We start from the raw sequence: 16,618 nt of genomic DNA on the forward strand, positions 1-16,618 counted from the left end.
CCTATTACTCACTAAACGATTACTTGAATGACGAGTGTGCATGGCAATAGTTGTTCATGCACTGAATTTTCATTTAATGTTAGACATAGACACCTATATAAATATACATTGTAAATAAACTGGCTTTAAAATAAAAAGTAATTCAATTGAGTTTCTTGCCAGTTCTTCTCAATTGGATCTATATTCCAAACTGGACGGTAGGGAAAAAAATAAAATTATAATGTAAAAATTTGACGTTCATAAGCGGCTAAAATGTCCTACATGAATAAATGATTTTTGAATTTTGAATTTTGAATTTTCCCTTCCTCCACATTCATCAATATTTTCCATACACACTCGCCGGTTACGGATACTTTTAATTTGGCCCTTCTTCAGCACGTCGCCTATTTGGTCGACATACGTCCGTCTAGGGTGACCCCTACTGACATCTCCGTTCATTCGTGTTCGAATTCTTCTTTCATACAACCTCTCCAAATGGTCAAACCAACGCAGCATTATTCCCTTTTCGATTTTTGTCACAGTCCACACTTCTCTCTAATCCCACTGTTTCTCACTCTATCTTTTATCTGTGTAAGTCAATGTAAATATTTCAAACTTATAACATACCATGTCGAAGCCACTTGTACGTTTACGTAAACCGTGATAATTACCAGTGAAGTAGAAAGCCGACTCCCATCCGAAGTGCGCGATGAGGAAACCACAGATCGGCATCGTAATGGCAGCACCAAGCGACGAGGCTGCAACACAAGCCGATGTTAGTGAGCGTAAGTGACAGCTACCGGGGCTCCCGCAATGAGAGTTAAACCGCAATAACAAATTATCATAATATAATGTAAATTTGACTCCTTTTCAACCGACTTAAAAACAGAGGCTCTCAACTATGTGTATTTTGTTTGTTTGTTATCTCTTATTACTCTATCAGTTCTAAAGTGATTTGGAAAATTCTTTTTTTATATGAAAGGTAATACTTACAAATTGATCCTATTGTAATTTTAGTTTTTAAATCAAAACTGGTTTTATCACAATTAAAGTGTTTTTTTTTTGTAAGTAGACTCTATAATCATAATATACATATACTAATTTTGAACTGCGACGTTGCATGACCGAAATATATCTAACTGTCCACTGCTGGACATGGGCCTCCATAAGGGGGTATTTTGCCAGTAATTACCACGCCCATCCCAACCATTAATTTCCCTTAGTCACCTCTTACGACACCAATGGGAAAGGAAGGGGTTACCCCTTCTATAGCAGGACCACACGACATAATATAATGATATATTATTATATATATCATTATATTATGTCGTGTGGTATATATATTTCTCAGCAATAACTTTGAAAATACATGATTGAAGAGACCAACAGACATGCAGATACTTCGTTTTGTAGCTACGGGACCCTAATGAAAAAAGTCTATCAATCTTGTCAATTCGTTAACAAGCATAATACAACGGTAACGCTGCATCCATTATCCGACCCCATATATTATTAAACGATTCATTTAATGTGAATACAGCTTTTTTTTATACAACTTAGAATGGCAAACAAGCTGACGGCCCACCCGATGGAAAGTCGTAACCGTCGCCTATAGACATGAGCAGTAGTACCATGGACATAACAGAGTATACTGTTTCGCCCATGATAACCCCCATGCGTTGCCATTCCTGAGGACTCAGGTGTTATTCCTCTGTACCCAGTAAATTCACACCATATCCCATATCATTATCATAAATATGAAAGTATCGAATATAAATCGAAAATAAATTATTGTTCAGTGTATATCAATTGGATACCGTATCTTTAATATACAATAACACTATGTAACACTAAATAGATACCAATAACAGAGTTTGTTTTGATCATGAACTTGGCACCTGTTACATTATTTAGATAGCAAACGTTGCCAAAATTAGTTGAAAATAATATATACGTAATACACATACCAATTATACATATGTATATAATGTAAGAGATACCTCTATGAGGTAAGTCCGTCATTGTATATTAAATCTTTTAATATGGCCAATGTAATTTATGTACAATTTATAATACAATATAAGCCCCGTTGTTAGCAATATACCCTATTTTTTTTTAGTGGGTGATGATGAAATGATAACTCCGCCTGCGCTAACGGTATATAATGGCGGGGCACCATTGAGCGATGATAGGTGAGGATGAAAAAACAGGTCAGTTAGCTCATCGTGGTGAATACACTTGGAATTCAGCACGATGGTTTCCAGCGGGGACCACGTGGAGGTCGACCTGGTTACATTACTAACAATGGAGCCCTTAGTCTCCATTATTAACAATCCCCCCCCCGCAATATACCCTATTAGATCGACCACGATGTGGTTCCCCCTAAAAACCATCGTGGGTAATTCTTGTCGAATTTATCGCGATGGTCCAACTCACCTGCTCTCGTCCTAACCTATCATCCCTTACTGGTAACCTTCCAGCGTACACATGTTAGTCAATCATGCACAAGCTTATTAATGACTATGTATTTTTTTTATTGGATGAAAGTGGAATGGTAACCCCGCCTGCGCTAACAGGAAACGCTGGCGGGGCACCAGTGAATGGTGGAGTGAATAGTCGATGAGGATGAAAACAGGCCAGTTAGCCCATCATGATGAATTCATCTGGAATTAATCATGATAGTTTCCAGGGGGAGCCGCGAGGAGATCGATCTGGTTGGATATATTGCTAGCAATGGAATTCTCAGTCTCCATTACTAACAAATCCCTTTCCCCCCAATGACCATGTATTAAACTCTTTATTGCACCAAAAACATAAAAACATATAACGAAAAATTACAAAATTCAAATAAAATGCAGTATATAATATAAAGCATAAAGTACCAATCAAAATATAAATATATATAGGTACAAAAGGCAGTCTTATCGCTAGGACAATATCTTAAAGTTAATAAATAATATTAACAAAGATTTAAAAGAGTAACTGTCGAGTTTTTGTAGAATTAAGAGTGATTGTGTCACGAAATGGAGAAACCACTTTGAAAACTGTTCAGGTTCAAAGGGGATATGGTATAAAACTATACAGCAAATGCCTTCATTAATACCCTGGTTTCAAACAACAAGTCTTTCAAGATCGTATTTAGTGATAGCGTTCAGGATGCGATCTGGCCATGTTCCCCTCAACAAATTTTATCATCTTATAGGAATGAAACAATCACCAAATTGTATATATTGTGATAAAGTGGAAGACCTCCTACATTTGCTGGTGGAGTGTGGCCAGAATTGTAACTTGAAACAGCGGATTCTGGGCGATATGCCATTATATAATGGTAATGTCAATTTAATACTGAGTCAACCTGGCAGTCGCAATGCAAGACGGCTATATCTGTGGGTAAAGGTGTCCCAGACGGACTGACAGACTGAATTTCAAACAATCCCTATGAGGCTAGCATAGTCACTCCGGTGTTAGAACAGCCTCAACAAAAATTTGAATAAAAAAAAAAATAAAAGGTTCCTCTCAACAGATAAAAAATAAATTCATAAAAAATTACAATTAAAAATGAATCTATTTAAATAATGATTTGTTTTTGAGAATTTTATGAAATACCCATCGTATTGTTTATAAAAAACAAGACTAGTTGTCTGATGTTATGTTGTATACATTGTGATAATAGAATTGATGGGGCTGCAAAGCTGGCTTCCTAGGAAAGTTACCGCTATGTTTCAGGTCAATGCATTTGATTCTCGTAGCTGTGACGCAAACAACACTGTAGGGTTGCCCTCGTGAATGGTGATACGTATTATTGTATTATTGTCTCTGAGGGCCTACCATGAAATGTTTTTCGAAATATCGAAGCCAAACGAAAAACTAATTTGATGTATGTATGTATATGTATTTGTATATGTGTGTGTATGTATATATATTACATGTGTGTATGTATGAATGTATGTTTGTGTATGTATATATATATATATATATATATATATATATATATATAATTTAGTAGGGATAATATATTTATAATATTATATGTATCACATCTCCCATATTTAGAACTAACAGAATTTTTCATCGTGCCTCCCACCAAATTGTCTATAATTACTCCTCTCCATCCAAAGGTTGCATGGAAGAGATCGCTCTTAGCAATAAGATCACCCATTGTTTTCTCATTGTGATTATTTCTTGTAATTATTTATATTTATAATAAGTTTACTATTGTAATCTTTTGGAGGAAACAATAAAGAGTATCTATCTATCTAATACATGCAGTTTGGAGATATTAAAAATGTTAAAATATCGTTCCTTTGGACTTTTATGATAGGAATGTTAAACTCCATTTATTGGTCCGATTTTGGCATAAACAAAAACACGAATTTGAGTCCGAAAATTCGGAATTTCATTTCATGGTAGACCCGCTGGTTCTGTCTTTATTACAACATATCCGCGGACGAAGTCGCAGGTGAAACCAATATTTATAAAATAACGAATCGCGCATGTGTAACCGAAAGGCTCAAGGGGAAGGGATCGTTAGTAATGCGGGCTACCAGTCCCATTGCTAGCAATATACCCTGTCAGGTCGACCTCCACGCGGTTCCCCCTTGAAACCATCGTGCTGAGTTCCGTGTGTATTCATCACGATGGGCTGACTGACCTGCCTTTTTTCATTATTCACCTATCATCCCTCACTGGTGCCCCGCCAGCGTATACCGATAGCGCAGGCGGGGTTACCATTCCATTAATCATCCATTAGAAAAAAAAAAACCAAAAGACTCATAATAACTGTAGGAGGATATTTAACTAGTTTACGACTACGTTTACCCATAAAATAGTTATATAATTGTACTAGACATAGTTATATTCTATGCATTATAGCATTGTGCGGATGACAGCAATTTTTTTTTTTTTACTGTAAAGAAACTATATTGAGATCTTTGATGTGGCAATTAATATAACAATTATAATTGTTACTTTTTAATATCAAATTATTTTTGTATACCTAAGTTACGTTTAATTAATTTTCTTCCATTGGTTTAGTGACCTGCCATTCGCACCATGCTATAACGTGCAAAGCATACATATAGATATACAAAGTCATAATCTTTTACGACATCGACGCTAGTTAAACGATCATTTAACATCAATAAAGTGTCAAGGAAGTTATACGGTCAATAATAATATTTACATGTTTTCTTGGAATTAAACGAAATAAACCAATTGCAAATTTCAATATGTCATCTGTATAGCGTGTTTTGTACACGGAAATTGGACTAAATTTTTATCTTATCAAGAGACCTATCGGAATACTAACGCTACTAGCAGCTGTACTGTGTACTGTGACAGTATAATGCTGAAAGTTGTACCATACATTTCACTTCATAAAAAAAAAACTATCTACTTCAATTGTGAACAAAATCACATACACACGCCCATGAAAATAGACGCAACCGTACGCACACACGCAAAGCGATCAACGACAAGATGTTTCGTAGAAACATTATATTAAAAATTCCAAATTTCAAATTCAAATTTAGAACGCGGAGTCATGTATCTGTAAATAGATAGATTTTGCTTCGCAATTCTAAACAATTGTTATTTCTCTCACGTCTTTAGATCACTTAAAAATTATATTGTTAATATGAATATTCCCCAATTTTAAAGAAAACATTTCAAATTCAAAAATAACTGACACCAAATGGTTCCCAAACTTTTTGATAAAGGAAAAAGAATCGTATAGTGTTGTGATAAAGTACAATTTGTTACGTCAGTACCGGTTGCTTGAACTTTCGAACTGTCATTGTGAGGCGCGCGGTGCACGGTGTTCCGATTCCATTCCATTCATCATTAATCAGACGGTAACTACGGGCAAGTAGGGTGACACAACGACAGTTTGTGCACGGTCAATAGCGAACTCTTATTATTAAGCCGCTTACGAAACGAATTACATTTGGCAATAATAATACTCTTATAACAAAGAGCATTTATTCTTAAATATATACTTACCCTATTATTTAAAAAGTTTATACCGTTAACAAACCGAATTAATTGGAAATATGATAGCAATCTTGCCTTAAAACGCGTTGGATTCAAATAAGCTTTACTACAAGTGTAACAATAATTAATTTTGGAGAGAAAGGGATTGTTAGTAATGGAGACTGAGAATCCCATTGCTAGCAATATACCCAACCAGGTCGACCTACTCACGGTTCTCCCTGGAAACTATCATGGTTAATTCCTGATGAATTCATCATGATGGGCTAACTGACCTGTTTTCATTCTCATCTATCATCCTTCACTGGTGCTCCGCCAGCGTATCCCGTTTGCGCAGGCGGGGTTAACATACCATTTTCACCCATCAAAAAAAAAAAATTTAAATAACATAATTAACAATTGTGTAAAAAAAAAACGATTCAATTATGACGAAACCATAAAAATATCCTTACAGATAAACAAAAAGGAATTTTAAAATCGATTTAGATTCATAACTTCGTCTGTTCTCTGACGGAGTTCGTAACTCCGTCAGTTCTCTGACAGAGTTCGTAACTCCGTCAGTTCTCTGACGAAGTTCGTAACTCCGTCAGTTCTAAATTAATTTGAAAATTCTTTTGTTAGTAACAAACATGAAAAAGAAAAAATACAACCGAATTGAGAATCTTTTCGAAAGCGACTTTTTCTTCAGCTTCATACGGTTTTGTTTATATATATATATATATATATATATATATATATATATATATATATATACACATATATATATATATACACATATATATATATACACATATATATATACACACATATATATATACACATATATATATATACATATATATATATATATATATGTATGTATATAAAATACAGCCCATAAGCTATTAAGTATTTTTTTAATTAAACCTGAATAAACACAAAACTTTTCCTCTTTGTAATATGAGTTTAGACAAAGACTCATGGTGGCCGTAACACACATAGTACATGAAATAATCAAGAACATTGCGCCCGAGTAATGCATAGCCCGGCCTTTGACCCGTATCTTTCCGATGCATCTGCAAATTGCACGCACGCATATTATGCACATTTTCAATTACAATCACCGTTTGGAATGAGAACAATTATCATTCATTAATTCATATTCACAGTTACAAAGGACGCTTGTTACGCTAACTGTTTAGATAAACAATATTACTGTTTAAATGTTTCATTTATTTGATTTGAATGTACGGTGTCAGAGGTCAACCACTGTTATTGGGAAAGTTACCCGATTGTTATCTATTTAGTCGGTCATTCGACAGCCAGAGCCGGAATTAAACGATACTCCTTTGTCTTAGGAAAAATACTCCAATAACCTTATCTAATTATTGGATGTATTATATGTTTATATGTATTTAAGAATGAACAGAATTTTATAGTACCTCTAATCAAACGGTTTATAATTAGGTACTTCTTTCCATCGGAAGGTTGCGACCAGGAAGAGACTTTGTACAAAAGTCGTTTGCTTGGGCACCTCTATTCCATTAGTGTTTCTACCGTGAAGCAGTTGTATTTGCTTGGCTGTGTTTCGGTTTGAAGGGTGGGATATGGCAGTGAATTTACAGGGTACAGAGGTATAACACCTGAGTCCTACAGGAATAGCAACGCATGGGAGGTATCATGGGCGAAACAGTATGCTCTGTTATGTCCATGATACTGCTCAAGACTATAGGCGACGTTTACCACTTTCCATCCGGTGGGCCATCAGCTTGTTTGCCATTCTAAGTTGCAAAAAAAAGGTTGCCTGGAAAAGATGGCTTTAAGAAATAAGGGATACTAATTGTTTTTCTCAGTAAATAATTACAGGAAATGATTACATCATTTCCTGTAATTATCTATATGTATTTATAACAAGTTACTATTATAATCTTTTGGAGGAAACAATAAACAGAATCTATCTATATATATATGTAATATTTTCATATGACCTTATTGTACCACATTTTTAGCAATAAAATTCATTCATTCGTTCATTCATTCATTCATATAAATCAGCCTTTCCCAAAGTGGGCGATAACGCCCCCTTGTGGGCGCTGCAGGTCTAAAGGGGGGCGGTAAGAGACCCAGAAAAAAATGGGGGCGTTGTGTAAAGGCTAGGGGTTGATTTGTTGATCTTAAAGTAATAGTGGTTTTTAAGTAGGTGAAATAATGGGGCCGCTAAAAAATAATTTATTCTCAAAGTGGGCAGTAGACAAAATAAGTTTGGGAACCCCTGATTAAATAATACTATTTATACCTATACAAAAGTAAGTAAAGACATGATGTTTCTTGTTTTTGGTACACGAATAGAGATAGAGAGATGATCTTATATTACCGTTATCTTAATCCGCGTAAGTAAAGCCGGGTGTTATAATTTTAGATAAAGAATCACACTCACTCAAATCTTCCACTTATTTTGTATTTTTCATTCATTCGATAGGGTTTACTTGCTTGTTGGTCCCATATAAATTGTCTCCCTAATGAAATCGCTGTTTTTTATATGAAAATAAATCAATTAAATCATTGAATTATAAATCATCATCCTTAAAATGATAGTTAAAGATGTCCATACACCTGAGATAGGACATTTCATCAGGACGATGTCTAGAACACAAAATAACCATGTCCTGGTTCGATGCCGTCCTGACTGGATGGATGCCTCTCAGGTAATAATAATAATAATGTTTATTAATTAATCTCACAACTTTTTTGAGTACAATGAAACATTTAAAATAATACCATAGATACATCAAAGTTGTAGAGAACTGGTGCCTAAACTGGGTATCCAAAGAACCCGTATCACAAGATATCAGGACCCCTCCCTGGCATAAAACAGTTTATGGTAATACATACAATGGAGAACTCAAAAGTCGTTAGTCGTAGTTTTTTTTTTTTTGATGGGTGAAAATAGTATGGTAACCGCCTGCGCTAACGAGTACGCTGGCGGAGCACCAGTGAAGGGTGATAGGTGAGAATGAAAACAGACCAGTTAGCCCATCGTGATGAATTCATAAGGAATTAACCATGATAGTTTCCAGGGGGAACCGCGAGGAGGTCGACCTAGTTGGGGTATATTGCTAGCAATGGGATTCTCAGTCTCCATTACTAACAATCCCTTTCCCCCCTATTAGGTGTAGTAGGTACAAATACAATATGTACACATGAAAACACCTATACACACATAGTTATATGATATCTAAATGTTTAAATAACAATCAGTCACAATTGGATATACATTAGTAAGCAAAGGCAAGGCAACAAAGTACACTAAGACAGAAAAAAGGATATCAAATCAGGTATATGGTTTATTAAATTATAGCTTTTTTTCCTAACATAATTTTAAATCTAGTACTTATAAAATAGATCTTGTTGTCTGTCATTAAATTGATTTAAATTTGAATTAAATGAAGACATAAATACAAGATTATAAACGAGTATGCAAGTTATTACTAAATATATAAATTCATAAATTAAAAATAAATGCTTATAATAACTCTCCTAATGAATTAAAATGGTCCACGTCATATATATACATATATAACAACATACGACATTTAGATTTGTAAATAAGGAAGTAAAGGTAAATAGGAATCTACGCCAAGTTCTTCCACCTTGAATCTCCTACATAAACTATGTACATTGCAAACTATTAAGGAAATAATAAGTAAAATATAATGTACTCGTACTCTAGTAGGTACTTATGTAGGTTAATTTAAACAACCAACACCTGAAATAGGGTTTCTGAAAGCGGGATCAAGGTTGTCTGGAAGAGTCCACTATTTAGCGATAAGACCGCCCATTGTTGCCTCTTTATCTTACTTTTATGTAATTAAGTTTATGTAATTAAGTATTAATTTTGTTTGTATACATATTATTAAACTTTATAATCTGTAACATTCTTTGAAGGGAACAATAAAGAGTTTACATTCATTCATTAAATACACCTTCGGGCCTCCATAATCAATTTTAATTTACATGATCCAATATTTTAGTATCAATCCTTTAATCTGCAAAATATTTAAAAGATAACTTTTCAATACCATGAATTTATTAAGAAAGAAAGTAATATACATATTTTTAAATAATAAACGAAGTAAATAAAAAAATATTCAAGTAAACTTAATTATAAGTAGCATTAGTTGAAAACAAGTTAACGATTTCCCGACGAAAGTAAGTATAATCTATGTTTTTTTTTTTAATAATTCTCTCCTGCAATTATCCGACATACTTTTGAAACTGGTCGGTGATTATTAAAAGTATAAGAAACCCTGTTCCAAAATGAAAGATAAAGATAGCACGGCGTGTTACTTTAGCACAGTGACCTTGTGCGTGTGGACAACTATTCACCATGACCACATGACGACGGGACCAACATGAATATAACACTACCACATTTCTCGGAACTGGTTAACCACAGCGCATAGCAACGCTTGCGCAAGGTTAAAACACGCGGTCCATTATAACCACCAATCAGGGAGCGAGAAACGCGTGACGTCAGCAACCACGCCTGCGCGCGCCTCCGTCGCCTTCGATTCCAACGAAAATCAATGGCTGGGTATACGAAGCGTATACGCAGTCACTGATAACAAAATGTTATATTGTGCTGTTTGTTAACGGTCTCACCGAGTTGTATCCAATAATAGTAAATAAATGATTCCATTAAGTATACGATTGCATGCCAAAATGACGACGTTACACAATATGGGGTCAAGGCGATAACAATATTGTGAACTATTGTAAGCAGTTCATAACAAATAACTTGAATAAAACCACAGACAATGAATGAGTATATACTTTTTTACTTTTTTCACAAATTACCGAAGCATAGATTAAGGATAGTATGTGGGCTCTTTCTATGTACTGTAATAATAGATATGCAATGCTGTAGTCAATTTCAGGCATAAAGAAGTAATTGTCAGAGACTAATAGCTGCTCCGTGTAATTAAGGAGTAGAATTCAAAGTTTAACTATTCTTTTTCATATCCAGTATATTATAAGAGACGACTAAGGAAACAAATATCTGTAATTATCATACATATATTGATGATAGTTATAAATAATTGTTATATTATATAATCAGATTAAACGAATCTGTATACTTATTTTTTTTTTTGAGTGAAAATGGTATGGTAACCCCGCCTGCGCTAACGGGATACGCTGGCGGAGCACCAGTGAAGGGTGATAGATGAGAATGAAAACAGGCCAGTTAGCCCATCATGATGAATTCATCAGGAATTAATCATGATAGTTTCCAGGGGGAACCGCGGGGAGCTCGACCTGGTTGGGTATATTGCTAGCAATAAGATTCTCAGTCTCCATTACTAACAATCCCTTTCCCCCCGAATCTGTATATTGTGATATTTCTGTATATTTTGTATTATGTTGATATTACATGTGTCTATAAATTCGGAGGAAAGTGTCTAAAACATTGACTGGCTAGGTTGTAATAGCAGACTATACCCTTATTTGGGAAGAGGCCAAACGCCAGCAGTGGAACATTAATGAATTAAGGGCAAGGCCCAGCTGGGGGAATGGGATTTTTAGTAATGCGGACTACCAGTCCCATTTCTAGCAATATACCCTGACAGCCCAGTGGAGTTCTCCACTGGAAAATATCGTGCTGAATTCAAGATGTATACATCACGATGGGCTAACTGATCTGCTTTTTCATTCTCACCTATCATCCCTTACTGTTGGCCCGCTAACGTATACCATTAGCGCAGGTGAGGCTACCATTGCATTATCATTCATTAAAAGAAAAAGCAAAGCTGCAAAATGGAACAAAGCAAAAAAATAACTTACCCATCATGTTAGACATGAATTTAGATCTATCATTTGGTGGAATCCACTTCGATGCCATGGGTAGGATCGCCGGCCACGTGGCTCCAAGCAGGAAGCCGAGGAGGACTCTGACAGCCACAGCCCAGCCGAAGCCTATCGCGGCAGCACTGGGTGTCAAGAGAGTCAGGACACTGGCTAAGAGCGTGCTGTAGCCGAACACTCGCCTAATGAAGAGAAAGAAAGGTGTTAATATTTTTATCAAAATAAAAATAAACGCAAATAAAACTAATGAAACCACTAATATAAAATTTATATAAATTACTGAAATATAAAATAAATGAAAATCATACCGTAAGACCGACCACATTTGCATTAAATCCCCATATCTACCTAACTACAGTTGCCAATCTGCCTGCCAAGTGTGGCAACTACTAGCAAAATCCTTCCTTATGAGGGAAGCCTATATTTAGCAGTAGAGAGATGGCTAATGATGACCCATATCTACCAGTCAAATTTCAAAAACAAAATATTACAATTTCAAATATATACTTCCGAATTATATTCAAAAAGTATCTTTCTAAAATGCCCTTAATCTCTAACTTCCTTCAAATTGGAAATTTAGCATAAAAGAAATAGACAAAATAGTTCAATAGCTAAAATAGGTTTATGAGAGGTTTCACGTGTTTACGAATAAGGGGGTAAAACTTTAAGAAGTTGCATAGTATTCTTCATCTAAACAATTGACATATTAAATAAAGTTTCCATATAGGTAATTTTTAGATCATCACATACCAAAATTTTCGAAATCATACGTAAAATCGTTTGAATTTCGACAAGAATTTAGTCTCAAAATGTTGCCAGTGTGACGATACAAACCTTATTAACATAATTATATCGGTTAGCAGAATGACAACATAATGAAATCTGCATAAGGACATAGTGTTGCAACGTCCTTACCTTAAACGGACGCCAAGTTCCTTATGAGGCAGACTTAACGTATTCTTGTTGCCTAATAACTATTCGTGTCGTGCAAATATCGTGTAAATTTAAAAATATATTATTATTATTATAAAATACATTTTAAAGAAATCAATTGCAATTCTCCGTTATACCAGAGATAGAATGGTTATTCGATAATAACTAGTGAATCAGAGGACTTACTCCGAAATATTTTCTACACACACCCAAATTTGATGTTAAAATTATAAAAAAGATGCAATAAATATAGTTCCTTTGGACTTTTATGGTAGAATTTATGAAGAATGAAATGTTAAACACCATTTTGATATGAATGAATTTTTATGAATTTTTATTTTCATTTCATGTTAAACTCCCTGCGCTCTCGCAGGCGATTGTGTCCAAAGCTCGACAATGTTCCCTGTATGATTCATTTCCAGTTATCGGCTACAACACAACATTTCATTTGTCTCCCACTTTACATTTTTAATCAAGCACTCGAGATTATATCTGCATTACTTGTAAATACAAATAATAATCTATGGTATGAATTCAGAGATAAGATATATAACTGAGAATAAGAATATGGTTGATCATGAAAAACCTATTTAATTATTGTACCTTTAACGTAAATTTATTATATAAAATATCCTATGTACTAATTTAGGGCATAATCTACCCGTGTACCGTGTGTCACCTCTAACTACACCCACAGGAAAGCAAGGGGTGGCCCATTCTATGCCGGGACCACACGTCACTGTTTTTATTTATTTCCTCGTAATATTACGATACTGATAATTGTTTATTTAACATTATATGCCATTATAAAGTTTCAAGTGTCAGTTTAACAAGAACTACGGATAATTTTATCATTATTTATTGCGACTGAAGCCAGAATCGTTCATTACAACAACATATATTAAAACATAAATTAAAACAGCGTTCATTTGTAGACTGAGGCACCTTAACATAATACTTAATCAGTAAGGATACACCCGCAGACTGAATAAGTGCACGAAAATGTTTTTAAATTAAAAAAATAATGAATTAAACAATAAGTAGTTTCTTTTATGGCATAGATTTATTACAAGAATGGATAAAGTATATATGTAATTTTAGTATGTATGTATATCAATAATTAGTAGTACCGCATTCGAGTATTCTGACACTTCCCTATGGTTGACTGGGCGAGAATGCTTTTAGCATTAAGTCCGCCATGTACACATATTTGTACTGATGAATAAATAAATAAATAAAGACTTATTTAATCACACAAAAAAATCCTAAGGACTACACAACAAAAAATTTCATCAATTAAAAATATTTAATATAATCATGTATTTGTCATTCTGCTAATGATGTATTCGGATAGCTACCAATATAAAAAATACAACAACGAAGGTCTTTTCAATTATAATATGTAACATGTGTTATTTGTAAAGCTACCATATTTATTAAGAGTAATTATTTCAATTTCAAGAGACTGACAAGCAGTATAATTATGTATTGCGTCTTGTTGACTTATTCTGACCTCTCCATTAGCAATGACTAGAAAGTTCGACGCAAAATTACATCTAAAACTACTCACTTATTATTTAGGTTCTAAATATAAAAAAAAAAATCTATTCAAATAAGGTCGAAACTAAAATTAGAAGAAGAAAATTAATACGGGCATATATTCAGTATATTTTAAATATAATTTACAACTATATTTACCTAAGGTCGTTGGCAGCAAATAAGTAAAGCGGAATTAATCGCAAAGTTAAGAAACCTATAGTACCTCAGACATTGAACTTGGAGGTGTCAAATATAATTTACATGGATGTTACCGGTCGAGTCATCTCTACATTACAATAAGAAGTATTTTTCTCACTTATTGTCTCAAGAACCCCGCTGTTCGAATAAAAAGTTCAACGTCGGCGGAAGAAATCTAAAAATAAGCTTTTAAAATAAGATTTAAAATAAGAGAAGAGAATATAATGACTACTCCAAACGACTTTTTTTTATTTATAGTACGTTATCAGTATTTACTATAAAAAGCAATTAGGATACTCTTATATTGAAGTATTAAATTAAAATAAAAATATATAAGAAATAAATTTTTAAAATAATATTTTTTTATGCTACTTAGAATGGCAAACAAGCTGATTGCCCACTTGATGGAAAGCGGTATCCGTCGCCTATAGTCATGAGTAGTACCATGGGCATAACAGAGTATACTGTTTCGCCCATGATACCCCCCAAGTGTTGCCATTCTTGAGGACTCAGATGTTATTCCTCTGTGACCTATAAATTCACTGCCATATCCTATCCTTCAAACCGAAACACAGCCATGCAAACACAACTGTTTTACGGTAGAAATACGAATGGGACTGAGGATTAATTACTTTGCACAAACTACTTTTATACAAAATAATAATAAAATACTAGGAAATATAATAGAAAATCATGATTTTTCTATTTTAATCAGATGTAATAGTTTTCATTCATAGCCATATGACGTTGTGATATGGATAAACGGATATAAGAGTACTTAATTGGAATGTAAATAGTTCACGATTCGATGAACAAGCTATTTTTATTGTCACTTATTGTTAGCAGCAGCGCCATAGCAACTATTCAAATCAGTACGTCATGCATCTATAATTGATCAATTTTAAATGACTAAAGGAGCTGCTACAAGTTTCATATGGATTTTATTTTCGACATATTTTTTTTTTTGGAAATGTAACCTTAAAATATTTTATAACCCATATTTTTAATGGATAGAGATTTAAGTAAGGATAGTCTGTCGTTTACACTGATTTACTCTGCCTATCCTAGTAAGGAACCTGACGGATAGAAATTAAAGATAAAAATAGAAACACATTTTAAATATTGTTCAATTCGTATTTTCATAATAAGAGACGAACTATAAAGGTAAGGAATGTCTTGATTTAGCAATTTAGATTACCGACGATTTTGTTGATTTACATTTTCCTACAGATACAATTATTGAGTGCTAAATGTAAGGTTCGCAAATAAGATACTGTATCAAATACATTGCTACAGCACAAAAGATCGACGATCTCTAGTTTATTTTTATTTTTACCTGGCGCCAACGATCTCTGCCAATCTACCGCCTGGTAGTTCTGTGAGTACATAGCCCCAGAAGAAGCAACCCAATAGAAGATTCTTCTGTTTCGTATCCCAATGGTACCGCGTCTGCTCGATATGCTCTGGATGCTAGAAAAAACATAATATCGCCATAATAAACTATATCTATTTTTTTTTCCTTTCTTAACGTGGCTTCAAATATAAATTGCATATTGGGATCATACATTATATAAAATACTTAAGAATTAATTTAAATTTAATAATAAATTAAATATATATTTCATAACCCACAGTACCCTAGCTCAAAGACCAGGTATTTGGTGTAAATGTATAACTTCTATAAAATTAATACCTCTGTAACATTGAGCGAGTCTGTAACGTTCAAGATCGCTGTCTGGTTGTCGTTAACGTCGTATAACATCTCGACGATAGCTATGGTGAGGTTCACGCGGAGAGCGTAGTTCAACATGAAGCCCAGCAGCACCATGATGTTCAGTACTTGCACACATGTTAGACAGCCTGTAACAAGTAAACAATCATTAGACTCACAACAAGCTCATATTACTGATAAAGTGCTGGAGCGTAACCAGGTAAAAAACATGGGTATTTAGTGTCACAATTATTATTCCATTACGCTTATTCCAAATAGGCTTATGACCTTCTGGATCTTTTTTTTTTTTTTTTTTTTTTTTTTTTTTTTTTTTTTTTTTTTTTTTTTTTTTTTTATTCAAATAAACTTACATTGAAGCACTTTTGAAAAGTCATTACATTTTTTTTAATTTACCGCTCGTTCGGTCTC

The 16,618-nt window shown here is 34.0% G+C and overlaps 1 protein-coding gene across 2 annotated transcripts in view; it reads right to left on the reverse strand.

Annotated features, from left to right (window-relative positions):
• LOC113516253 (sialin) overlaps positions 1 to 16,618 on the reverse strand; it is a 71,872-nt gene that overhangs the window by 39,606 nt on the left and 15,648 nt on the right. For both annotated transcript variants that reach the window (XM_052895201.1, XM_052895202.1), the window contains 4 exons: positions 16,172 to 16,338; positions 15,815 to 15,948; positions 11,788 to 11,990; positions 651 to 737 (listed from right to left, as the gene is read on the reverse strand). In XM_052895201.1, the coding sequence (XP_052751161.1) occupies positions 651 to 737; positions 11,788 to 11,990; positions 15,815 to 15,948; positions 16,172 to 16,338 (591 nt within the window). The remainder of the gene's footprint in view (positions 1 to 650; positions 738 to 11,787; positions 11,991 to 15,814; positions 15,949 to 16,171; positions 16,339 to 16,618) is intronic.

Source organism: Galleria mellonella, unplaced genomic scaffold (assembly GCF_026898425.1).
Source record: "Galleria mellonella isolate WM207_F2 unplaced genomic scaffold, CSIRO_AGI_GalMel_v1 utg266, whole genome shotgun sequence".
In the NCBI taxonomy this organism is placed as follows: Eukaryota; Metazoa; Arthropoda; class Insecta; order Lepidoptera; family Pyralidae; genus Galleria; species Galleria mellonella.